Genomic DNA, 27431 nt, shown 5'->3' with positions numbered 1-27431 from the left:
TTTTATACTTTTTAGTTTCTTCAAACAACCTGGCAGCCCTAACAATAAAATGAGTAAATTAAAGTATCTCTACAATATTGAATTGTTCTCCATAAGACAAAAAACAACTACTCAATGTCGGATTTCATTTATAATGCATCAATTCAATAAGAAACCACAAACTAATAAATATTGATCTAATTGATAAAAAAACAAATTCATATCTCATTCTTTGAGTCTTAAAAGCTGTTTAGCTTGGTGAGTTCCTGAAATCCAACTCATCTAAATTGTTTTGTAATAATAAAAAGAAAGAAACCACAAATTTTCCTCCTAATCCAAACTCTGGGAAGTCTTTGATAAGTTTAGGAGCACGGGGAAAAATAAGCTAAAATTAATTCATTAGAATTTTTGTATACAAAATTATGATTTATTGTCTGTGTGGCTGGAACTCCCGTTAACTCAAAATACACAATGTGGCATGAAGAGTTAAAAGCTGGCATTCTGCATATTAACTTTGTTCTATTGATTTTTCAGCACGTCAAAATATAAAACCCGGGTCCTATTCATGTTTGGCGTAGTTCCTTTTTATTACCTGTACAAAAGAAACTCAAGCAACTTGATCTGCTTCTGACTTCTGCATGTTTATACATTTGCATTTAGCCCGTTTATCGTTCAGAGTCTGCATAAAGGTATTAAAAAAAACGTTAATGCATGCATGAAAAAGTCATTAATTGCATGGTTTGGGGATCTAATAAACTTCTCCCATTGAATACCTTGAATTCTTTCTGAAGATCTTTTATGTAGTCTACAGCCAAGTCCAACATCTCTGCTGTGCTAGTTTGCTGCCAATAACTCCAGAAATGTTAGCATTCCAAACACAAAATACACTATTAATCATAGGGCAAATAAAATTGTGTAATGAATCTTACCTTGTCCATGTTTGGAACAAGCTCTTGCAATTTTCTTATTCGTTCACTGATCCGACTTCTTCTCACCTGAAAACGATAATCTCTTAAAATTAGTCCATGAATTAGAAATAATCATCCATTTCTCATAGTTTTGGCAAAGGCATGGACTATGTACTATAGTAGTAGTATTTCATTTTAGTATTAACAGCTTCATTGTACCAAATGTTTGTAAAAATAAGTTTTGACAAATATAGGTATTATATATCTACTTGCCCTTTCGGCAATGCTTCGAGGATGTGTAGCAAAGCCTCTCTTAGCTCTGATTTTACAAGGAACAGAATCTGAAAACTGAAGCAAACTATCCATAGCAAACATATCCGACGACGTTCTTGGCAAACTCAAATGATGCGAAAGTGTTTGAACTTGATTTCCTAGTTCTCCATCCTGAGTACGCCAGCATATTTGCATTATAGGAACCATAAATGAAACAACAACAACACAATTAAAAAAATTGAAAATCCTATATACCTGAGAATCAGAAAGTAACTCATCATTACTACTTCGCTGTCTTTTGTGGTGTGAAGGCTCATTCCAAGAAGCATAGGAGAATCCAGGGCCAAAATATCGAGCATCACCATTGCTCCCTCCCTGCCTCCCATCCTCAGTGCTAGTTACCCTAATACCCTCCGTGCCTATTTTGGAAGTTGGTGATAGCACTCCCAAGGAAGAAGAAGGACTTATTGATGAGAAGCTTATTTGATTCTTCATTCTGTTCATAGATAGACTAAGTTCACCATCATTGCCATTGACCCCACTATAGTTTCCAACACCTTTCATAGTATCATACCCTGCAATTTACAAACATAAATTACTTCTCAGTAACAACTGAGAATCAAGACTTTCTTCTTTACAACATAATATATATAAGGGCGTTTGTCAAAAGCTTATAAATTCTCGAACTCAAGTTACTAAAAAGTATGAATAAAGGTAAGATTAAATTCCCAATATTGTTTCCGTACAAGCACCACAGCTTTTTGTTAACATCAAAGATTTATTCAACTCTTCCAAAATCGAATCTTGGGCTGCTAATCATAAATGATTTTAATATCTAACCACTTTCAACATATCATTGCTGTCTAATTTCAAAAGTCAGAACATGCAACTGCAATTGAAATCAACAACTATTTTCCATGCGGTGCTAAAAAAAATGTACGGACATCCAAGGAAACATTAAAATGACCTAAAAAGTGGGGAAAAAGAAATTATTCAACAAGAACTGAATACAGAACAAGTAGGTTACCGTTCTGAAAGGAGATGTTGTTAGAGAAATGGCCAGCAGGGAAGCTACTTTGCCTGAGAAGATTGGAATCAAAGCTTTTGGCACTCTGATTCTTTCCCATAGAACCCAACATCATAGCTGAAGTTACAGTACTCCGAGAGGGTAACATAGAAGTACTATAACCCTGTTGGGAATTCATGCGACTCAGAGGTGATGATGACTCCTTCGCAGGTTTACTATTATTAGAAACCTTATTATCCACGAATTCTCGTAAGGTAGGCGACGACGTCGTATCATGGGTGTCCCCGGAATTCAAGAATCTCAAAAGCGGTTCAGAACCCTCCCACGCGCTCCCATTATTATTGGCAGCTTCGCCTTGTTGTTTGAGATTTGCGGGAGGGGCAGAACGAAATCGAAGTAACCCAGAATTGTGTTGGTGTTGCTGCTGAACTTGGTAGCGCGAATTCGAATCCATAATCAATTAATTTGTTACTTGAAAGAGAACAAAGTCAACAAGGTGATATGAGATGCTAGAGAATCATTATGGGAGATGAAAAAAATGAAAAGGATCACGTGAGAACTGAGAAGGAACCCAAACGGGAAGGAAAAGGAAACCTTGGTTGCACAAAATTCAAGGAGGGATTATAAAGGGAAAGGTGTTGTGCAGAAGCGTAACAGATAAACACCCCAAACAGGGAAAAGGACAAGCAGAAAGAGATGAGTTTGGGCAGTTTCAGAAATTTGATTATTTTGCTGCTTTTTGACAAAAAAGAGCAAGATCTCGTGAGTGTAGAGAGGTGGACGAGGAAGGAGAAAGAGAGAAGAAACTCAACTCAAACCAAGGAACTCAACTGAGGAAGGTAATAATAGTTAAAGAGAAATCATATTTATTTTTTCCAACACTAGAGAGAAAATGACATCAAATATCACGTCCGTTAATTAATTGATGTAAGATTATTTATCTTAATTAAATGTCTTGAGAAAATTGGAAAGAGAGAAGTTCTACAACCGAGATAGAAAAAAATGTTATTAAAATACCGTATGAATGAGTACAATTTAATATTTAATTTTGTGTTTGCAGTACAATTTTTTTATATGATAGTATGTTATTGCAGTACGTTCGGCCAATGAGAGATTGCAGGAGTACATCAACCAGCGTCACAAGACCGGATACTATTTGTCTGTTCTTAGATTGCTTGATAATTCAAAACACAGGAAATACTACTTTAATTGACTACGTTATAAAATTTATTTGGTAGTACAATTTTAATGCTTATAATAATTATTATTATTGGTTAAATTGGGATATTTTTTAAGTGGGTAGTAATAACTTTTGAAAATAAAGGTTGATTGAGTCATGAATGATGATTAATATATTAAAATTAAGATTAAATTATTAGAATAATATTTGAGTTTTATCTTTTGATAAAAATAATTTTTGATTAAATTTTATTTATCTTTTGATTGAATTTTAAATTAATTAAAATCTTTTTTTCTGATTAATAGGAGAATTAAAAATGTGATTTCCGTAGTGGTAAATTATAAAAAGCATATCATCACTTGTTCAATATTAAATCCATTTAATAAACAAGAAGGGGTACGTGAACAAATACTACAGCGCTAATGGTTTGCCGTTTAACGACCCCTCTTTCTTTTTTATTACTTAAAACACGAAACACAGGGAAATTCATTGAATCAATGGATGAAAGACTTGAGAGTGCATTAATTTAATATCCAGTGCAAGAATAAACAAGGCATGGCGAATGAATAAGCAACCACCATTCTTAAGTTCCTAATATTAACTTCATTTAACCACCAGTTTTTTTTTTTTTACATCTTTCTAAGAATCAAATTGTTTTTTTTTTCATGGATAAAAAACTACGAGTGTCTCACATCCCAGTGGATCAAATCATTTAAAATTGTGGTATAGGATTTAAAAACTATAAATAGTATTTTTTATTATTAATTATTTTTTTGTTTTTCTTCTTTATTAATTTTTCTATTATTTAATATTATTCTTCATTTTCTCTTTATCTGTAAGAATATAACTAGTGTAGTGATCATATTAGTTTTTGTTTGAAATAAACTTTGTGATTTCTTAATGCAATAAGAGCTTTAAAAATTGTGGTATGAAATTATTGGGATAATTGTAATAATAAAGTGTTCTGTAACTTTTAATTTTCTATAATCAAATCATGAATTTTAAAACAAATTAAATCATTAATAAACTTTGCATGTATCAATTCTTAAAAAAATTGAAAATGAAAGAATTTTGTGTGTACAATGACAAACATAATATTAGAATCCAAGATATAATCCCTACTACTCAAATCTCCTACCACTAAACCATTTCTAATAGGTGAAGAAGAAGGGATCACCCTCCCTAAATTTTGACTAAAGTTGGTATCAAAAGTTTGTTAATGGCAATTTTTCTTTTTACACCATTGGTGGGTAGCTTTTTTCTCCAAAGTAAATAAGTCTTTCAATTTTCTTAAAAAATCATCTGTTTGTGTTAAAAAATTTATACGGAAAATTGATAAAAAAAAAATATTTTGTATTAATATTTAGAAATTAAATAATAAAAACATTTACAGTAATTATTAATAAATGTATTCTTCGAATAAAACAATTTCTAAATATATTTTAAAATAAAATGTATTAAATCACTCTTAACTTTTATCTAAAGTCAAATTTGTTGTAAAAGAGGAAAAAAACAATAAATTAATAAAGAGAAAGGTTAGTTTGTGAATATTGGGGGCTAATATAGCGTAATAGTGTGGAGTTTTATTTATGGAAAGACGGCGCCTGTGAACGTAATCTGGAAGGAGAAATGAAAACGACGAGGCAATGGTGTCACGGTTCACGGAACATAATTCGGTGCGCACCAGACTACGGTCACGTCACTTAATTTTACCACCCCCCAGTCATCTCATATCTGTTACCTGCCTTACACAAAAAGTACAAATTTGATTTTTTTTTTATTCCTTCTCATACTGTTTTTATGTTGTCTCATGAAAATAACACGGTATGATAATTATATTAATATTTAATAATAATATTTATTTTTTAAAATTATTAAAACTGTATAATTTTAAAGGAATAGTATAAAAAAAGATAACAGAGAAGTTAGATCCAAAAAGTACCATTCCCTATATTATTTTCTAAGTTAATTAATACTTAATAATACGGGAAGAAGAGATTCTGTTCTTACTTAGTTCCGGTGAGTTCGGACTAAAGTGTCTAGTTTTCCTTTGCTTAGAGGAATCTTCAATTTCCTGTGTTGTAGCGGTTAGATGTACTTATAAAAGGAACTTCGACAAATAAGTCAGTAATGCTCTTAAATGACAACGTATTTGGAGTTATTTTCTTTAGGTCTATACATACATGTCTGACGTTAAGAGGTTGTATCATACTTGAAGTTATGTTGGTCAATTGTCTTTTTACGTGTATCACGACGAGATTGTAAAAAATGATTAAGGTCCATCATGTGTCGAGTACGTGTTGGGTTTGTCGACCGCATGATATATTGAGTTATGGGAAACGGTTGAAAACCATCACGTGTCGAGCTGATGGGTCGTAAATTCATATTTCAAGTAGATTTAATTTGATAAAAAAAGAAGAAGTTAAAAAAGGTGAATAAAAATAAAGAATGTTTAATTTAAGATAAATAAAATATAATAAAATAAAATTAGGAAATCTCACACAACTTTTTTATTTCTCATCTTTGTCCTCTCTTGTTTTCTTTCTTCAAGCACACTTACTTTTTCCTCTACTAATCAAAGGTGAAAGGCGTACAGGTATTCAAAGGACTGGTTGAGATAGGTTAACTTATGTTCCTACTAAGCCCGAAATTTTGTTAGAATCAATTTTATGAACTCAAACTTGATCTGATCAAGACTCTAGGATATTTGAGTCAAACTCATATCAATTCAACATAATATATTAATTTTAAAATTATATATAGCTAAAATTTAAAATTCTAGAAAAATACAGCTACATTAAGATCTATTTTATAATATATACTTTAAGATAAATGATATCAATAGAAATATTATATCATTTTAAACAAAATATTATTTATTAAGTTAATAAGTTGTATTATGAATGCTGTAAAAAAATGTTATGTTATTAATATATAAATGTTTCAAAAATGTTTTTTTTTTTAAATATAACATTAGGATGGGTTGAAACGACCCAAAATATAATTTGAACTCATCCAAAAAATACACCAAATTTAAATTCTTAAATTCAGACCTGTCAAAAGTCCCTTAAGAGCCGGGTTAATGGACGGGAAAGGATTACAAACACTCCTAAAATTGGGGCCAATTTAATAGGAATGGGGAAAAAAGTGATTAATAGATGGATGAAAATAGGAGAGATAAATGAAAATAAACGAGTAATAAAGTAAAATTAAAAGTATTTGTTTCAAGAAAAAATAAAAAATATTAATTAATTTGAAATAATTTATTTAATTTCATATAAGTTCATCTACGCATTTGATGCAATGGTCCAATTATAGATATGGTCATATTTTGATTTTCGGCCGTTTCCTGTGGTTCAAAGACGACTCCATGATTATCTTACGAAGATCTCTATGATGCTGCATGTTTTACACCAACTTTTACAACTTTATCAAAAGCTCACTTCAAGTCAAAAACATGTGTGCTGCAATTAAGCTAAACAAATTGCAATAAGCGTGCTAAAAAAAAGGGTTGCATTAAAAAAGAAAACCAAAAAACGTTAAGAAAGAAGGTGACACCAAAATCATGTTTTTCCTTTCTTCTTGTATACTCGACTAGAACAATTAATATTGTTGTCATATGATTGTACTTTTTTTTAAAGATAATTGTACTTTGGTGGAGTAGCTTATAAACTAGACATGCTATATGTTTTTTTTTCCTATTAGACGTCGTTTATCTTTTGAAAAAAAAAATATCTTACAATTTCTCACACTTTATAACTACAATATTAGTTTTCATTTAAAATTAAAAATATTTCTTCAATTAGGAATTTTTCATAATTTTTTTAAAGTATTTTACCACTAAACTCATTACTTGTTTAATTCAACTTATTTTAAAGAAATAATTATCTTTTTTTTATCATTGGTTGACTTTTTTAAAAATGAATTATTTTCAAAAAATTATTTTACCAAACCTGCCATCAAGCTTATTTATCAAATTGAAGTCCCTACTATTTACCATTTTTATTTTCTGTATAAAAACACCAATCTCCAGAAACAATTTTCAATTTTAATCGTATATTCCTTTCAATTTTTTTACTCATATATTGGTAAATATCTTTTGTTGCGTGTATAGATATTTAAAATATAGATAATGGGTTTAAAATACAGTTTTAAAAATTTTAATCGACATGCATGGTTAGCGTAATCTTTTTATATATTATTAACTAATTAAAAACTGTTACTTATCTAATTTTTAATATAGTTATTCTAAAACCAACAAATATATTATATATGATGATTTATAATTAAATAATAATATAAAAACATTTACACTATTAGTGAATGTATTATTTATTTTAATCATAATTACTAAATATATTATTATACAAAATGTTAATTGAAGTTAATTTTAACATTTACTGGAAAATTTATAAGTTGTGTTGAATTGTTTAACTAATCATAGAAAAATATTAATTTAATTCAATATAAAATTTGGAAAATATATATCACGATATAAAAAAAACACATAGCTTTATACGAAAGAAAATACGAACCAATAAGGGAAATTATTTAATGAAAATTAAAATTTATTACATATAATATGATTTGTAAGATATTTTCCTTATTGTGTAAGAGAAACATCACTTTTCTGTTTCATTCCCTTTTCTTTTATTGGGCAACAATAAAGCTGAACATTGCATAACGCATAGATCCAATTTCAATCTCTATCTGTCCCGTCAGAGATGAATATTAACAATCATGTGGAGTCAATTATGGAACAAATTCTCTGGGTACTAAAAATCGTATATAACGGAAATATGCCTCTGATTCCCGAATGAGGAAATTTTTTAGATCATTTGATTCCTAAAGAAAAATACTACAGAATTTCAATAAGGTGAATTCTCGCATTTGGAACCCAGAAAGACAACTTTGGATAGAATCTAATCCTTACTTTATTGCTTTATACTAATTATTATTTCTCTTTTACTTGATCATTAGATTTTGTAATTTAAAACTCGATTAAATCATCTTTTAATTAAGAAGCCGCCAAAGTCACATAAAGGATATGAAATATATCTGTCTTCAATAAAAAGATAAAGGAAACTAGTATTATTGTTTTTCCCTTTTTAACTGTTGTTCTTGTGATGTTTTTGTAAATAATTTAGAGTAATGTTAGAAAATAGAAACAGTGTTCCTGTTGTCTCTTTCTGCCGTGGTACCTCCTGTGATAATAAAGATAAAGAGAAAAGGAAGCCAGAAAAGACAAAAAAGAGGTACAGAACAGTGGCACGCATTCAAATCTTACCAAAATTCAAGTGATGTCAAAAGGTACTGTTTCTGTGGAGTGGAACAAAGACACGTGAGCAGCATTTGCTTCCATGCCTTTTCTTCCCTTATGTCTATTTTGGTTTTATTTTTTAACATAAAAAAGTAAATAGCCAAATCCATGAGAACAAGAAGCCAGAATGAATTGGAGTCTGAAAAATAAAAAATTTAAATTTGATTGTTAATGTATAAAAGTATGATAAATTAGTTTTTAAATAATTTAATTATATATTGATTTTTATATTTTGTAACTTAATTTTAAATTAATCCTAAAAAATATAATTTATTGTTAAATTAATTCTTAAATATTATGACTTAATAATAAAGTAGTCTTACAAATTTAAGAATAGGATTAATTTGTCATACTTAGGATTAACTTTGTATTTATCATCTTTGAAGAACTAAATTATCACCATATCACACTTTTTGGGAATGAATTTTATTATTTACACACACAAAATTACTCTATATAATTATTTTTATAAATAGATATATTTAAAATACATTTTAAAATTAAAAATCATTATTTTTCTTACCTCATTTATTATACGATTATCTTCTTTGAGCTTCGAGCAATTTATTATAAGATTATCTTCTTGTAAATTTCAACAATTATAACATGAAAGCTCATTAAAAAATTCTAAAATATAAATCTCATAAAAGATTATAACATATCCAATATGAATCTTGAAACAAATTACAGAAATGACAGGCCGAAAGTGATAGTAGTCCAAAAGTTAAACGGGCCGCATGTGGGTTATGTAGCATGCAATCGTAGGCCCATCAATTTTTATTGCACGATCATTTCGTGGGCATGGTATATATCTCTTTAATGGGTTTACTGTTCAACCCAGTTGGGCTAATTTATACCTTTTTCTTGATTTTGCCTGAGATTTGTTTCTCAGATATTAACTTTTAGGTGATGGTCTGGTGTCAAAAGTAAAATTCTCTTTGAAAGGAGTTTTTCGTACACAAATTCTAAAGTTAAACTCGGATAGAAAAAACATTGTCGTAAAAATAATTCTGAAGTTAAACTAAAATCGCATGTTTAATAGATTGATTTAACTGCGTCTCACTCGGACCAGCTCATGCTAATTAATTGTACTTTAAGTTTGATTTAACATCTTCAGAGTTACAGTTTATAAATTACAATAAAATGTTATACGTAATGATTATTTATTTATTTTTCTGTACATGATTAATTATTTTAAAACAATAATGCTTCTATTCTCTTTGTTTTTGCATTTTAAAAAAATAGAATCGTGTACAATTGAAAATATAACTAGACTTCAATATTTTATATGTAAAAAAAACAAAGGAAAAGCGCATTAGTGTATGCCCAAATGATGCAAAAAAGTTTTCAGGTAAAAAAATTGTCGTATTTCAACTTCATTTTGCAGAACAGGTAAAAAAAAAGAAAGAAAGAAAAAATCATTATGCATGTATGATGTATCCCACTATATAAAACTTGAGAGCATATATCCTAGAACTAGAATAAACTAAGAGCTGAAGTGACCGGTTAACTTTGTAGTTTGAAGTGACAAGCCATGCCACCATACAATTACAAGTCTTGCCTTTTATCCCATTGTTAGTGTGGTCAGTTTGGTGGGGTGCATCCTCAACCTCATCATGTCTTCAACGAAGAGGTCATTAATCAACTTTCGTTCTTTGCTTTTGCCTGCATTCTTACTTTTTATTCAGTACTATACACTGACAGTGTTTTGCATGCAATACCAACTAATCTAGAAAAGACCCTTTGTTGTAAAGTAGTTAAATTAATTTTGATCTGTTTAATTTAATCAAAATGTGTTTGAACTAATCTCATCCGTAAATTTACATGCAAACATGTATTTTTTTATTATAAAGTCTGAGAATTAATTATCCAAATCCTAATCAAACAAGGACGTAAATGAAAGGGGTCGCTAGCTGATATTTTATCTCATTGACTAAAGAATAATTCTAAAATTTTCTGTTTGGTACCAGTTCTCATAAATAGAATCTCCACAAGTTCGTATGAGCTGAACCTAATGATAAACCTAAAAGAATTTCAGCCCTCAAGTCAATATATATAGAATATAAATAGAGGGTAAAGTTTGAGAGAGATTATCTCAAACCTTATTAGGTTTATTTATACCTTTATTGATTTGATTATCTTTGTGTGTTTCTTAAGTTGGGTAGCATGAAAAATGCGTCATTGTTCTAATTTTACTAGAATCGCTATCTCTAACGAATTTCTAACCATGATTCAGTGCTTCACATTCATATTGAAGTTCATCTACCACTAAAAAGTTCTCAATACATGCTTTTTGAGGCCTAGTTATTAGGTTTTAGCCATTGAACAACACATGACGTAGCGAGAATTTGTATCACCATTTGCAAAATTCGCTTTAGTTAAAATTTATTTTGAAATCTGTCGAAAACAATTTGATAACGGTTAAATATGAGTTATTTTTTATAATAAAAATATATTAAAAATATTTATTTAACAGATATTTTTTACTTAAATATTAGAAATTAATATTTTTTCATTTATGGTTTGCAGATATGAAAAGGAGGGAATAAAAGCAAAAAAATCTAGAAAATATGAAAAATATAAATAAGGAAGATTTTTTGGAATCAGACCAAAGTCCACTCCAGCAAAAAAGGAGTCAAATCCAAGTTCACTCCCATCGCTATAAAAAGGGAATTAAGTCAAGGAGAAAAGACACCATACTACACCACCAGGAGACTCATAGCTCTCTAATGAATACATCATAAGTCTTGAATATCTCTAGTAGGAAAATCTTTCTTTCCTTTTTTCATCTCTTCTTTCCCATCAATTTTTAAATTTCTTTTCAAGTGTAAGACCCCTTAAGGTTATGAGAGACTATGCGTTTTCTTTTAGGGATTAGTTGTTTGACAGGGGATAATTTCTAATAGAACTAAAAGGAAGGGGTATCTTAATAAATTCATGCATCAAAGTAAACATTTAGAATTAGAATTTCATGCATTTTATCTATTGAGTCTTTGCAAAGAAATTTGGGAGATAGATAGATAAGATAGGTTTGTCATCCTCAGACATTAGTGACAAGTATTGTAATAGATGTGCGTAGAATTTTTTTTAACAAATTGATAAAGAAAAATCTAAAATAATACATCTTAGTCAAATAAGACATACTAGATCACAACATTATCACATTCTGAATTTTTTTTTATTTCATCTTAATCTTTTATTTTTCTTATCTTTTACTTTTCTTGTCTTATCTTTTTTTATCTTTGTCATCTTTTAATTTAAATTTTTTATCTTTTCTATCTTCTATTTTTATCTTTAAATCTTTTATCTTTTCTTTTAAATCTTTATCTTATCTATTATCTTTCTTTATCTATTATTTTATTTCTTTATCTCTTGCTTCTAAATTGAGTTTGCATCAATCTAAATACAAATAAAATCTCTGAATTCGACACTCAAACTTTTGAGTACTCTACTACTTATGTACACTTACCAACGAGTTAACAAAATTTCATTTTGAAATAAAATGATTTAAGTATAGATGTTACATTGAAAGCAAATTTGGTGTAAAACTTAATTAAAACATCTCAATTCAAAATAGAAACTAATTTTATTGAATATAGTCAAACAAGGATTTATATGTTGACTATGTTCATTAAAACAAAGTTTCCCATAAAAAATCAATTATAGTAATATGTTTCCCTGTAAAACCAAAACATACACTAATTTGCAAGATTGATCCCAAATTATCCAAAGAGTCCTCACTTCCTACTGCATTCTCATGCTAATTCTTCTACTTCTTTGTATGATAGTAATAAATGCATTTTATACTTTCAAAACATTAGATTATTTACTTTCTCATTTAATACTTCCTTTATTTCCTTTATAAAAATCAGAAAGATTTGTAAAAAGATACGGCGCTACACTTTCAATTCTATTATCTGCGTGTGATTTGAACTTCAAAGCACTAAAATTACCAAAGTTAACTTGTGCATGGTTTTCAATGCTAGGAGCTGTAGGATTTTGCATTTTGAAGTAAACAGGATGTAAAAAGAATGAAAATATTTACCACACCTATCAATTTTGGCCGTTCCTTGATTTCAGATGAAGATGAAAGGAAACAATTTCCATTGAGAAATGGAAGAAAGTGATACATCTACTAGCCCTTAAGTTACAAAATCACCCCCACTACACTAAGACATCGAAATAGGAAAAAGAAAAGAGTCAAGCACAAGAGCCAAAACTTTACATGGCTTTCTCTTGTTTTTCACTAAATTTTGATGTGATCAAGGCTTTCTGACACAGTTTTCATTCTAGGTCGCAACTCTGGATCGAGTTCAGTGCAGTTCAAAGCGATATGGAATGCAGCAATGACTTGCTTCTTAGCATAAACTTCAGGGATAAGTGCTGGGTCTATGATATCAGACAATGGCTGCTCCTCCTTGAATGCTTTCCTTACAAAACTCTCTAGTACCTTATCATCATTTTCTGGTCCAAAATCTGGCATCCTACCTGTCAAAAGTTCTAACAGCACTATACCAAAAGAATATACATCACATTTCTGTGTGAACTTGCCACCGGTAAAGCGAACCTCAGGTGCCAAGTAGTGGTTAGAGGAAGCTGCAACCTTTGAACTTATTGCAGTTGTTATAGAAGACTGGTTCAAGCTGTTTCGTTTTGGTGCCATTGTAGTAGACTTTGTTGGGCCCAAACCGAGCCGAGCAAGTCCAAAACCTGACACGTATGGATGGAGCTCATCATCCAGCAATATTTTTGTTGACTTTATGTTGCCATGGATATATTTTCGACCACTGAACTCGTGTATATACATCAAGCCCCTTGCTGCTTCTTGAGCTATTTTTAACCTTGCTGCCCATGATATTGGTGGCAATGAATTGGAAGGCCCACCTGCAACCATAAAACACCAAATATTGAGCAGAAATGCTTGAAAACGGTCCTAGCAAAGTGGAAACTGAAAGTCAAGTCAGAACCACGCATAGCAGAGTTTTAGATAAATTCAGTATGAAGGCAAAAAATGAGAAGCAGTACATCCATAATCGTGCAAGGTTTCACATGTGATAGAGCAAACAATGCCAATGAACTTGCCCCAACAGCACTACATATGTAATAGAGTTACAATATAACCATTCGTTTCAACATCAAATTTGATAGATTGTGACTTCATTGTTAGAATGCTCAACACATCAGAGCAGAACATAAATCTTTATACTTTGAGGACCACCACACTAAAAGCAAAGCAAAAAGAAATCCAGTGGATATGCAGCCAGAATCACTAAAAGACAACGTTCATCAGCTGCACTTAACCTACCGTGGCAAATCACTGAGGTATGACAATGATTGCATTGGGACCATGGGATTTTCAATCACCCAAATGGGGTCAGTTTTGCAGCTATCACTATCGCAACAAAACAAGGATCACGCAAGATATTTTGATTGAATTAGATTGAACAGCCACAAGAAATCCTAAAACAACTGTAAGTTAATACAAGTCATCTTTAAGAGAAATGGTAGGCAATTAGCAGGACACATTGTACCATACTTTTTTCCAATTTACTCCTTTATCACTGGTTAAAGCAATTAGCAAGACACAGTACTAATCTACCATACTCTTTTATGTTTGATTCAATAAAGGGAGTAGGACCCATCTTAAATAATGGGTCATGCATAAGTGTGTTGCCAGCATCGCTCATAACTTCAGATACCCAATATTCATTCACCAGCATAAAGCTATAGTTCTTGTGATCACAAACAAAAGACACAAAAAAGGGACTTTGGTTGTCGAGCAGAGGCACGATACACAAAAGGACACAATGGCCATGGCCCCCAAAATAAGTAGTGCAAATACGGAACACCACTTAAAGGATAGAAAAAGTGAAAGTAGCAACAGGTAAATGTTTCATCCACCAACTCCTGCATACTATGTCCCAGTATAATTATCACGATGCTCTAATGATCACAAGATCACATAATTGACACTTGAAAAGTAAAAGTTAGAATTTGAATCGATCATGGTGCCCATCATCAATTCAAAGTCGCACAGACATAAGAAGCTGCATGTTTTCACTTTCCCGAAACCAAAAAACCATCCGCATTGGCCTTGTGCCACTACACTAGACAGCAAATTCGTCCCATCTAAAGAGCAACAAGAAGCCCCATGTGACAATTAATTGAAATATTAAACTAGTAAACTACCCCAAATGAATAAAGCAAGGAAATTTAATTCAATTTAATTGAACAAAGAAAGACAAAGAATTGATACCATGTAAGGCAGTGTGCAAGCTTCCATTGCGAATGAAATCAGTGATAAGCAGCTTCTCATCATGCGCAAAGTAATAAGCTCTCAAAGGTACAACATTGGGGTGACGAACCCTGGCAATGGCCTCAACCTCGGACTCAAATTCCTTGAACCGCCACGTGGCATCACCCTCGCTGAGTCTTCGAACAGCCACCACATTCGCCGCCCCTGCCGCGGAGGAGGACCCTTTTCCGACACCGACAACCTTGTACACAATCCCACTCCTGCTCTTCCCAATAACATACGCAGACGCCCTCAGCAAATCCTCCAACTCCAACTCAAACCCTTCATCCACAACAACAAATTTACCCTCTTGCCCCTCTCCCCCATCCACTTCATTTTCTAACTTTGGCCCTCCCAATTTCCCTTCCTCGCCGCCCCACCGTCGCCGGAAAACCCACAAAGAAAGCGAAACCGCCCCAACCGCTACGGAGAGCCCGGAGATAACAAGAACAGCAACAGACCCGCCACCGTGCTGCTTCACTCTCTGATCATTCCCATCAGGGTGAAGCGCATTAGGGTTCTGAGGGAACCCATCTTCAGGGTTCGCGAAAATTCCAGGCTTTTGCGCTTCAGGGCAAGCGCTCTGCAACGGGAACCCGCACAATCCAGGGTTACCAGAAAACGCGGTGGGACCCTGGTTCAAAAGGGACCCTTTCTGTGGGATTTTCCCAGTGAGGTTGTTGTTGCGGAGGTCAAGGCTGACGGACACCGGAAGGTTACCGAGGGACGCCGGAATCCCGCCGGAGAAGTGGTTGAAGGAAAGATTGAGGGTTCCGGCGAGGGAGGTGAGATCGGAGAGGGTTTCGGGGAGGGAACCGTTGAGGGAGTTATCGGATAAGTCCACGTGGCGGAGGAACTTGAGGGAGCGAAGCTCTGTAGGGAGGGAACCGGAGAGAGAGTTATGAGAGAGGTCGAGAACGATGAGTGACGTGGCGTTGAAGAGAGAAGGGGGAATCGCGTTTGAGAAGTTGTTGTGGGGAAGGCTTAGTCTTTTGAGGGAGGTTAAGAAGCCCAGCTCGGAGGGGATGTAACCGCTCAGGGTCTTGTTTGGGAGGGAAACTTGGCTTACTTTGTCGCCGGAGCAGGAGACTCCCGGCCAGTGGCATGGGGTGCCGTCGGTTTCCGACCAGGAGGAAAGAACTCCGGTGGGGTCGGAGTCCACGGCGGCTTTCAGGGCAAGCAGGGAGAGGCCGTCGGAGTTGAGGGAGGTTGTCGGAGTAGGAGTGAGAGAGAAGATAAGGAAGGAAATGAGAAGATGGTGCATTGGCATTGTTGACATGATACAACGTTAGTGAAGTTGAAGCATTAGTTGTTGTTTTTAGGCAAGTTGGTAATGGCAAGTACAGAAGGAGAAGGAGAATGGTGTTGTTTTTGAAATTGGTTTACTTCTCGAGGTCATGTGGCTGTGTTCTGTTGTTTGAATTTCTCTGACCGTCCTTGCTTCCCTCTGCTTCTACTGTAACGCTCACTATAAACAAATACAGTACTACTTCTTAACTGAGTAATTAAATACTTTTCAAATTGGAAAATTCGTGTTCGGTCTTTTATGTCTTCCACTGGCTTCAGTCAACTTGGATTCCCATTTCACATTCAGATCATCCAAAAAAAAAAAACATGAACATTTGGTCTGTCATCATGGGTGAATAACATTATATTTTGATATGAAAATTAAGTGTGTGCTACTGTGCTTGAATTTCCCTTAAATCTTGATTTGATTGCATTGTAGAGAATTTTTTTAAAAATATGATCTGAATCCCTCGTCTTTATTAGTATATATTACACTATTTTACTGTAATTCAAATATTTTTTTTCTTAATTTTCATTACTTTCATTCCATTTTACACCAAACTTATTCTAGAAAAATTCTCAAATTGTATTTGGGTAATATCAGTAGTTTATCTCTTATTTACATTCTAATTACCGATGTAAAAAAGATACTTTAGGTCTGAACTTGAAAATTACCTATATATGTAATTAAGTATAATTTATTTTAAAAGATATACCTGTTGTTGAAAAATAAAATAAAATATTATAATAATTAAAAATAAAAATGATATTAAACGAAATTACTTTCTTATAAACAATAGCTAATAATATGGAGGTTGTTTAGACTGAAACCTTTAAATTATTATAAATATTTTGTATTGTATCGTTATAGTAATGACTTCCTGCTGTGAATGCATAGAGTGTAGTCTGTTGGTAATTTGTCATATTTTTTGGTTTTTTCTGGTGTCAGAAAAATCACTCATCAGTTATCAGTTTATAGTTTTATAAGGTGTCAGAAAATCATTTAACAAGGACACCACGCCTGTGAGTCTCTCCTTTCACTTTGCAGTTGCCACCAAAATGGCCTTATGCTACCTGTCTAGATCCAGCAAATCCATTTACGGGATTCAAAATGAGTTTAATTTTCTGAATTTACTTTACGTCCTCCAAATGAGTTTAATTTTAATTAAGCTAAAACCAAAATCTGCGTGCTCAGGCTGCTACTACTGAGCACATGTTTGAATATAAATTGTTTTTTTTTTATAAATATTCTTTCAAGAAATTGATATAATAAGTTATTTTTTAAATGAAACTGATCCTAAAGTCCATTATTTAATTAATAATAATACATTGAATTCATCCTTACTGTTCTTTTGTAAGCTAAAAGTATTATAAATTTAATGTTTATAACTAAGCTAATTAAATTTTTTAATAAATATAAATCAGTCAATTATGTTTTATAATTAAAGAAGGAGGCAGTATTTTTTGTTTGTATATATAAATTAGCCCCGAATGTTTGTGAAAAATGTTTTTCTATATTAGTTTGTTTATTGTCATTAGATAATTCAGTTTAAATTGGATAAAATCATTATAAATAATAATTTTTTTAAGTATTTAATTGAATTATTTATCCAAAACTTGAATTTAAAATCTTTGGTTAAGTTGAAGTAATTCCACCCCGGCTGATTCACGAATGTCTGGGGGAAAAGAATATGGAACAATGGAAGAAAAAAAAGGTTGTTAACAGCAATAGAAAGAAACACTTTTTTAATAAGTTAATATTATAATAGATTGAAAAAAAAAAGCCATTAACCATTCAATAATTACAATATTTTAACTCATCCATTCAACATAGATTAGTTTCCAGTTCCCTTACCATTAAACAACTTTTATTTTTATTCAGTGCAAATTTTATTCCTCTATGTAGATTTAATACATGATTTAATACATGACTCATATATACTAGTACTCCCACGGGTTCAGAGCTTACATTACATAGTCTCAATTTCTGAGCCTTAGCATGTGGGGTGAGGGTTAAGAGCTTACATTACATATCAACAAGTAAATAAAAAATGCAACCAGCAGATGCACCACAGCCAAGACATCGGGTCTACATTGTACCTAAATTTGGAAAAAATATTTTTAGTTAATGACTGAAAAACTTAAAAGTACATACCTCAATAAAAATTAACAGAGAATGGAATTGGATTCGCCTTGTGTAAAATGAAATGCCAAACAATTGTTCATTGGTAATTTTTTAATTATTTAAAATTGTTCTCTTACAATTGTAGGGAATTTCGCTAATCACGATAGCTCAAGGTTTACTCCGATAGATTTAAGAGATGAAGGGTAAAATGAAAATTATCGTGTGATGGCTGATCCGAGGTTTTGGTTTTGGTTTTGTTTAACTTATGTTCAGAAATAAATATTGATTAGTTTGTTTCCAGAATCTATGTGGAATGGTTATTGACGATTATTTAATTTAAATGCCTCACCGACCATTGTTGTTCATAATATTTTGGAATAATGTGTGGATCAGCCTACCTTTTCAGCCTCATGAATTGGTAGTAATTAATATAGTTAAACTTAAAATAAAACAGCCCCTAATGTTTCACAAAATTTTCCTGATAATTCTATATTTTCACACATATACTAACTGCTTTAATTATTTAAAAATAGTAAAAAAACATATGTTTATTCTTAAAATAAAAATCATAGGATTAATTAATTAATTGGAAAAAGTTGTTGGAAGATTTAAAATTATTGTTGAAAATATTCTAATTCCTAAACCAAACAGGGATTGTACAGCTGTCGTGTCGAGGCTTCACCACCTTGTCCGTGTGCAGTGTTCCAACAAGGCAACAACTCAAACATTGTCAACTGTTTCAGTTTGTTGAGGTTATACCACCTTCCTCCAATCAATATACTCTACCTATCTATCTCTTCTTCTTTGCAAATCAACAATGGGTTTGGATTTGTTCTTTTGGTTTGTGCTTTGTTTGCCTCTCAACTTTGCTTTTTTAGCCTCAACGTTCTACCAGGTATTTGGCGTTTCTTTCTCTTGCCATTTCAAGCATTTTTTCTTCGCCAAAGCTCGTTATTTTGTTTCAATGTGATTGAATAGTAAGAGATGATTCACGTTCATGTTGACTATTTTTAGCTTCGATGAATCTAAAAATTTTTGCTTTTTTTATTGGATCGAAGGTTTTGATGTTGTCTGACTTGGAAGCTGACTTTATCAACCCCTATGATGCTGCATCTCGGATTAACTACTTTATCGTTCCTGAGTTTATTGGGCAGGGATTGTTGTGCGCTTTCTGCCTTTTAACTGGTCATTGGATCATGTTTTTGATTACGGTTCCTGTTACATGCTATCATGTGATGCTGTAAGTACAAATTTTACAACAAAAAAGTCACCAATGTGCATGTACCCCTCAAATTTTATGAAATGCATTACATGATTTTTTTCCCTTTTGCAAATTCTGCTTCCCCTGCCTTATAAAGTTGCTAAAGTTGATTTTTTTTTTTGGGGGTAGTCTAAGCTTGATGTGATTGTTGCCCTGAGGCTCTCCCACCTATTGGACTAGTATTTTGGATTAGGCTTTTGTCTTTTTCTTTTCTTCCTTGGATAAATTACAAGCCTGGATCTACTTTATTTTAGGGCATAAAGGGAGTGAAGAACTAAGGAAAGGATAATAACAGTTGGAGGCTTGGAGCTTAGATGCATTCACTTAAATAATAAGTAATTGATTCAAAGAAATTCTGTGTCACTAAAGAAGTACTCTTCATTTGATTATCTTTCATAGGTCATGGTTTATAGAAAGTTATCTGCAACAATTTTTCATTTGAGAATATGGGTCAACTCAACTTCATTTTCCAATATTGTTATACAATTGATATTGAAGACATTGCAAAATTTTTAAAACGTAGCAGCTATTCATGCTGTTCACTATCAATTTTATTTCAGCCTCGTAATTGAGAGTGGAATGATACATGAATAGTGGTTTTTGATTGCCCTGGCCAGCAGCTTTAACTTATTGGTTTATCCACTCTTTGTTGCCATCTGGGTATTATAAATTTATGATTGAAACTGCATTGACTCGGGTTATATTTTTCTTTTTTCTACTTTTTTTAACTTTAGGATTATTCATGCAGAGAAATTAGCTGGAATTCTGTAAACTTTCTGTTTATATTGAGGGTTATTGTTCAATTAACAGGCATTACTAGTTTGTGTTCTTGAAGTTTTTATTTGTTGTATCCTGCTATTTGGTTGTGCCAATAAAATGAACTCATGGTAACAAGTTTTATGTTTGAAATTTTCTGACTTATATTGTGAATTTACAATTACTGTGAATATATATCTGGTCCACATAAATATCAAAAGTAAATTACATTGACAAGAAATAGAGTTAATTAAATGAACCATTATGCACATACTTTGTTCTGTACTCCCATATAAGGCTTAGCTTTGTATGTTCTCTTTTCAATTCATTATTGTTCCATTTCAATGATTCAGGTACATGAAACGGAAGCATCTCATTGATGTTACTGAAGTGTTTAGGTTACTTAATGCTGAGAAGAAATTTCGGATAGCCAAAATTGCTTATTACTTAACAATCATCTTTATATCTATCTTCAGGTTAGTTTTTTGATGCCCTTAAAATAACATATGCTTATCTCCTGTGTTTTGGATTTTACATTCTTGCTGCTTAATTTTATGTCTATTTATTTTTCTAATTAATGCGAAGCATTAGGATTGTGTTAGGCAGGCCCAATGGGCTGGTTTTTGTTACTGTTAGCTGAGGGGGATAGAGTTAGTTATTGTTAATGAGAGAAGATTTCAGGTATTCTGTTATTGATGAGTGGATAGGTTTAGATAATGACAGAAGATTGGAGGTACTTTTTTTAGTTGTGGTCGGGTTTTGGAGGTAAAGTTCTCAGCTTTCAAAATCCTTACAGCAACTACTTGTATTCATTATTTCTCTTCACAACCTGGGTTTGTCACTCATCCAATGCTAAGGAAGATTTCATCACTGTACTCGTATCTTTTCATTCATTCATTATCTGATCACCAAACCAGTAATTATCAGATTCATACTTTAGTCAAGACACATGTAATTAGCCATGTGTCTAGTGGCCATTAAAACCTTCTACATAGATACATTACTGGGGCAAATAAGGTGTACTAAATTTTCCTTGAAGGTTAATTAAGCCTATATTATGGCCTTATGTGAATTCACAAATTTTGTACCTTGTGTCAACCTCCTTAAACAAAATAACTTCCATGCTTGTCATCACAAGGCAGAGTTGCTACTTTTGGTTGATTTTTTATGAGGATGGATAGTTGAACAGGTTCCTGATATTCCTTCCAATTCATTCCAATAGTAGTGTCTTATGATTGTAGCTAGTCAAGACACTGACTGCAATGACACCTTGGAGGCTGCAATGGATTGCATCTAACACAATTGGGAACTCCTGTTTGGGTCTTTAAACACATGCATTTATTTAGGTTATCATATGAGAACATTGAATTTTCTTTCTTAGGATTCTAGAAATATGACAAATCTGTATTATATGGTGTTGAATGTTGACAGCATATTTTTGGCTATACTACAAGTGTGTTAAACTGCCAATATTTTCACTTTGTTTGCTAGTGCATTACACTTCTGGACCTAAATTTTAGGATTAACTAAACACAAAAAGTAGGAGTTTTTACTATATCCAAGTATGTGCTTCATATACCATTAGCTGACTGGAACTCAAAGATCTTTGCTGCCATATTAATTTGTTTGTGAGCAAAGAATCCTTTTAGGAAGGTTAAGTGAGGGGTGTTAGATTGGTGAAGGTGAACAGTAATATATCTCTCTATTATAACCATTCCAGACTGTATGGATTGCAAAGGAAAGCACCTAGCCTTCACTTGCTTTTTCAAATTTGATCAGTGTTCTTTCCTTTTATCTTATCACCAGAAAATAAGATGGATGTTTTGCTCACATGTGAAATACTCTACAGTTATCTATATATTTGGAGTTGGGTCTTGGAGGGGAAGGAGAAGGACAAATATTTTATTTTATTAAAAAACATATAATGTTTATAAAATAAACAAGTGATTAACACATTAAATTTATGTTAATCTATTACTATTTATTTCTTTTATTTTTAAAAAATGTATCCACTCTTCTATGCTCCTCCAAAACTTTACTCTCAAACACACCCTCAACTTTTCTTGTTATTTATCATTTCCTCAAGGAACCTGAAGGTCAACTTCTCTACCAACTTTGCATTTGCAGGCTTGTATTGATGCTTGTCTACTATTTAGATTCTGAAGATGAATGAAGTGGACAAAACTTTCAATACCCACTACTTATGGTGTAAGGTGGTGCGTCTTTTTCATTTTCTCTTTTTTTGAGGGTGTGATTGAGTTCTATAGCATAACATTTAGAACTAAAAAATCACAGCTGTAGCCTCTAGGAGGAAACAAAAATCTGTCACTAATTTGAATGAATATTGCCAACTCAGGTATACCATTGTTTGACTCCGGTTAAGCATGATCCCTAGAAATAGCTTGCCAACTGAATTTTTATGGTAACTAATTATCATAGAATTGAAAGATTATATTTGGCAATGGCAACGGGTGATTTGAAGATTGCATATTATTTGGGTGTCATAAGAATGCTACAACTTGTTATAAAGTAGCAACACCTTGTGTAAATTTAGCATGAACTATTGTAATTGTAATACTATTACGAGGCTTTCAAGTCCACCGTGCTCGTTTTTATTTTTTGCGTGAAAGACTAATTTTTCTTCCATTTCTGTGGAAAATGCATCTTAGTTATTTTAATTACAAGGAGGTCTAGAATTAGTGTGAGGAGATTCATATTGAATTTCAACTTATGACCAGGTTGTTTCTAAAGAAATTTGTGTCCTTGAGATATATGCTCGCATGACCTTTTAATGTTTTTTGCACTCAATATTGTGTTGGTTGTGTGAGCGACTCAATCACAACATGTTATAATGAAATTAAACAGTATAATTTTTAATATAATGATAAATGTGATAAAGATATTTTTCATCATGTTCAGTGCTGAAAACAGTATAATTTTAAGTCAACATGAGCCCAACGCTGGTATTTTTGGACATCACATAAACTTGCTGGCAATTGCTATGTGCACCAGGAAATTGCTGGTACACCCAGCACAAGATGGGCAATTCCAATTTTGCCCTTCCGTAAAGATGATATGAATTACGAATCTGTAAGTCCATTACGGATTTGTAATCCATAAGAGATATATGAATTCGTAACCTGTTAATGAATTCGTAATCTATAAGTTTAAGTAATTCATAAATTTTATTAGCACAACACTCTAACCAACTGAGCTAATAAGTTAATTATGTTATAAAATCATTAATATCACTATATATAACACTAAAATTTGTAATGTATATTTAATGCACATATAAATTTACATAATAAATTTTTTGACAATTAATTTTGATCTAATAATTAATTTGTTTATATATATAAATTTTTATGAAACCATAAAAATTTATATATGTAAAAAAATTAATTATTAGATCAAAATTAACTGTCTCAAAATTTATTATGTAAATTTACATGTGCATTAAATATACATTACAAATTTTAGTGTCATATATGGCAACATTAATTATTTAATAACATAATTTGTCTATTAGTTTAGTTGATTAGAGTGTTGTATTAATAACCTGCAAGTCACAAGTTTAAATCTTGCATGGGTCATTAACTTGTAAAATATTTAAAAAAAAAAAATTGTAATTCATACTTATGGATTACAAATCCGTAGATGAGTTACGAATTCATATCTTTCTTACGAATTTATAATTCGTATCAGCTTTATGGAAGGGTAATATTGGAATTGCTCATCTTGTGTTGAGTGTACCGACAATTTACGTGGCGCACAAAGCAATTGCCAAACTTACTACGTCTGAGCCCAAAACGTATGTGAGTTAGGCTGGGTTACATGAGCATCATACTCATTACAGAAAGATAGTAGTATAGTAATTTTCGGCTGTTGCTTCCTGCATCTCCTTTTTGGCTTCCTGAATGGTCAATGCCGAATGTAAAATTACATTCTGGAATACCCTCCATTTTCTGGCTTCTAGAATGACCAATCCAGAAGATTAAAACATTCTGATCTGGGTGTAGGAAGCAACTTGGAGGTGCAGGAAGCAACAACCTAAGCTTTATTATGCTCTATTACCAAACCGTGATAAATATGAAGCCACATATATACTCCATTTTATTTGTACTAGTTTGTTGAGAAAACTAGATTGTACGTCCATAAAGATAATTTTTTTTTTACTGAATAATAGATTTTTAAAAGGTTCATCATTGAAATTCCTTGAGCTGAAAAAGAAAAAATGTCTAAAATTCATCTTTGAGAAGCATTTTCACCTAATACTTTTCATATCAAGTGTCTATCATAGTATTAATTATGGGAAGATTCTCCAAGGGCAAAGATACAAAGGGTATTAATTGAAAGATACATTTTGGCCTTAGGATGAAAAGATAGATAGATAGATAGATAGATAGATAGGGGATGTGGCTGAGTAGGTTGAGTGATCCTTGAAAATGATTGAAGGCAATAAGCATCTTGGGAGACCCGACATGCTGTTAGCAGCTTCAAAACAGTGTGACTTTCTTTCCACAACTTTTTTCCTTTATGCTCTCATCTAAAAGACGCTAATAACATTGAATTGATGATGCATTGGGTCCATTTTGAACTGATTCATGAATGCCCCGTTTTCCCTACTCCACCCTTTTCTCCCCAATGTCCAATTGATCCTTCCTAAGGAAGTTTATAACCACTAGATGTGTTGACCCTACACATTTGGTCCGTGACGTTATGCAAAATGTTGGGTCATTTTCGTGTCTGCCTTTTTTTTTATGTGGGCCCTTCGCCATCAAGGGCTTTAAGGTAAATTCACCGAATTTGAGCCCATAATTGAAGCTTCCGTTTGGATTTGCAAAAAAAAAAATCCAAAAGGAAATGTGGATTTGAGAGATTCTTAAGTTTTAGTTTTAGTGCTCCAAAACTAAGGAACAATATTCTGTTGCTCTATGGTCCAGACAAATGAGAAGCAGCTAAGAATGAATCTTCAGCCAAAAAAATCATGTCATCGGTGGAATTTGGTGTTTCATGTTTGTCTTACTTTACCTGGTTACTTCTTAGTGTATGTTTGTTTTAGTTGAATTTCACGTTCCAATGTATGTTGAATGTGAATGAACTTCTAATAAAGGATTGACATTGAACAAAATTAAACGCCAACTCAAACATATCCTTAATTCTCATTTGTCTTAAGATTAAACCAAATTTGATTCTCTTAAAGTTATTCACTTTGAATAAGTAATTAATATCAGTCATTAATAAGAAAATTAACGATTAATATATTACATATGCATGCATAACAAATTATAAAGTGTTGAAATATCAACCATTGATTCCTTTTGATTGATAACTTATGCTATTTTTTCTTTGTTCATTTTAGAGGAGTCAAATATGAGTATACTCACTTGATCATATTATAAGTATACGTACTCTAATGCTGCTTTTAGAGTTCACATTTTTTATATTTTAATCCTTAATTTTATAAAATGTCATTCATTTTAATTATTATATATATATATATATATATATATATATATATATATATGTTTTTTTACTCATGTAAGGAACTAAAATGAATGTTATTCGATTAAAAAAAACAAGTTAAAAATAAATAATGTTTTATAAGTCAAAGAGTAAAGTGAAAATTTATAAAGGCATATGTGAAAATTTATAAAGGCATATCAAACTAAAGGTTTACTTAAACTTGGTTTAATAATCAACAACATTGAATTGGATTTCACAATTGGAGCCGGTAAAAAATAAAGACACTATCAGGACTTTATAATAATTCACCTATTATCTTTAACCAATCCAACTAAACTCCTTGATTGAGCTAGTTGATACGGTAATTGCATATATGGGATAATTGTTTGAATAAATAAAGTTATAGATGTATCTTGGGAGATCCATTAAAAGATATGATTTCTTAAGTTAGATAAAGCTTTTAAAAATAATTTATCATAATGGGAACTATATAAACAATAAATTATGTAACTCCCATAAATTATTCCGTGAAGATTCTATAAAAGAGACTTATCTAATAAATACGGACAATCTCCATTACTAAAATAAGAATTTATTCATTTGATGTAAGATTTGAGTAGTATAAGTCTTAACATAATGATGTTAATTTTAATGACTAAATTAATTTACTATTATAAAATCTAAGAATTAAATTTACTTTTTTATTATATTAGTAAATAAATTAATCAGTACATATAATATAATTTAATATATTACTCTTGTAGAAGCAAACTTAGACAGGCCAACCTTTATATTATATATATAATCACCTAAGCTAAAAAAGGAGGTCGAAAACTTGAAACTTACAAAGTTATTAGGAGAGTGAAATGAAATGGAATGAAAATAAATTAAAATGAAATTAAGTTTTTAATTAAAGTATAATATAAGAGTGTAGGCTTCACCTCTCTTTATTGTTTATTCTGCTCATTTTCAACTCTGTTTGGCTACAACTCTGCAAGGAAGAGCTAGAGTGAGTTGGTCCCTCCCTGTAGCACATATTAATGGTTCACATCATGAAAGTAGCAAAGAAAGAAACGACAATCTGAACCCGACATTGGAGAAAAGCCCTTGTTGATAAAACTCCGCGTTCAGGATATAATTATTGTGTCACATCATCTAACTTCAACTTGTTCACAAACCTAAGAAAAACATCAAAAGAAATGAAAGAATCGTTTAATATGGTGCCCAAAAGTTAGTTACCCTAATACCCTTATCTACATTATGAAAAGATCGTTAGTTTCAGCCATCATATGGTAACATCTTGCACGTTATTAGGTTTGATCGATGCTCAACTTTATACTTCAATAATTGTTGATATGTAAATATTTTTCCTTTTCCAGGAACATAAAAAAATCCTCATTGAAATAGCTAGCAAGACTTGCCACGATTATCTAGCCACTGATTATCTACATTGTCAATTGCAAATTGATGACTATGACCTATCTAAGATTCACAGGCAGTTTGAATGAAGGGGAAAGTGAGCATTAAGGTTGAAACTTGAAAACATTGTGC

General features: G+C 31.8%; 3 protein-coding genes across 5 annotated transcripts; 1 reads left to right on the top strand and 2 right to left on the bottom strand.

Annotated features, from left to right (window-relative positions):
* Positions 1-184: 184 nt before the first annotated feature.
* Positions 185-3219, bottom strand: LOC100796534 (transcription factor bHLH130). Its single transcript, XM_003554142.5, has 6 exons — positions 2188-3219; positions 1416-1735; positions 1161-1331; positions 909-974; positions 753-821; positions 185-658 (listed from the first exon to the last, which is right to left on the bottom strand). Exons 1-6 carry the CDS (start codon positions 2639-2641, stop codon positions 587-589), a joined length of 1152 nt encoding a protein of 383 aa, XP_003554190.1. The 5' UTR covers positions 2642-3219; the 3' UTR covers positions 185-586.
* Positions 3220-12727: 9508 nt separating this feature from the next.
* Positions 12728-16755, bottom strand: LOC100796011 (receptor protein kinase-like protein ZAR1). Its single transcript, XM_003554141.5, has 2 exons — positions 14944-16755; positions 12728-13571 (listed from the first exon to the last, which is right to left on the bottom strand). The coding sequence occupies exons 1-2, from the start codon at positions 16259-16261 to the stop codon at positions 12934-12936; spliced, it is 1956 nt and encodes a 651-aa protein (XP_003554189.2). The 5' UTR covers positions 16262-16755; the 3' UTR covers positions 12728-12933.
* Positions 16756-19043: 2288 nt separating this feature from the next.
* On the top strand, positions 19044-23038 carry LOC100527262 (cornichon superfamily protein). 3 transcript variants are annotated; one of them, XM_006603621.4, is made up of 5 exons: positions 19063-19289; positions 19453-19634; positions 20765-20887; positions 22539-22624; positions 22768-23009. In XM_006603621.4, exons 1-4 carry the CDS (start codon positions 19212-19214, stop codon positions 22582-22584), a joined length of 429 nt encoding a protein of 142 aa, XP_006603684.1. In that variant the 5' UTR covers positions 19063-19211; the 3' UTR covers positions 22585-22624; positions 22768-23009. The 3 variants fall into 3 exon arrangements, with proteins under 3 accessions (NP_001237196.2, XP_006603684.1, XP_014626813.1); XM_014771327.3 differs by having other exon boundaries at positions 22539-22627; NM_001250267.2 differs by having other exon boundaries at positions 19044-19289; positions 22539-23038.
* The last annotated feature ends 4393 nt before the right edge of the window (positions 23039-27431 follow it).

Source organism: Glycine max, chromosome 19, assembly GCF_000004515.6.
Source record: "Glycine max cultivar Williams 82 chromosome 19, Glycine_max_v4.0, whole genome shotgun sequence".
NCBI lineage: Eukaryota > Viridiplantae > Streptophyta > Magnoliopsida > Fabales > Fabaceae > Glycine > Glycine max.
This window is presented reverse-complemented; position numbering and strand designations above follow the sequence as displayed.

Coding starts and splice junctions, on each gene's coding strand:
- LOC100796534 (XM_003554142.5), bottom strand. CDS start 2,641: ATGGATTCGAATTCGCGCTACCAAGTTCAGCAGCAACACCAACACAAT. Junction 975..1,160: donor CTCGAAGCATTGCCGAAAGG/GCAAGTAGATAT, acceptor TATCGTTTTCAG/GTGAGAAGAAGTCGGATCAG. Junction 659..752: donor ATCTTCAGAAAGAATTCAAG/GTATTCAATGGG, acceptor ACCTTTATGCAG/ACTCTGAACGATAAACGGGC.
- LOC100796011 (XM_003554141.5), bottom strand. CDS start 16,261: ATGTCAACAATGCCAATGCACCATCTTCTCATTTCCTTCCTTATCTTC. Junction 13,572..14,943: donor CTTGCACACTGCCTTACATG/GTATCAATTCTT, acceptor TTATGGTTGCAG/GTGGGCCTTCCAATTCATTG.
- LOC100527262 (NM_001250267.2), top strand. CDS start 19,212: ATGGGTTTGGATTTGTTCTTTTGGTTTGTGCTTTGTTTGCCTCTCAAC. Junction 19,635..20,764: donor ACATGCTATCATGTGATGCT/GTAAGTACAAAT, acceptor TCAATGATTCAG/GTACATGAAACGGAAGCATC. Junction 20,888..22,538: donor ATCTTTATATCTATCTTCAG/GTTAGTTTTTTG, acceptor TTGCATTTGCAG/GCTTGTATTGATGCTTGTCT.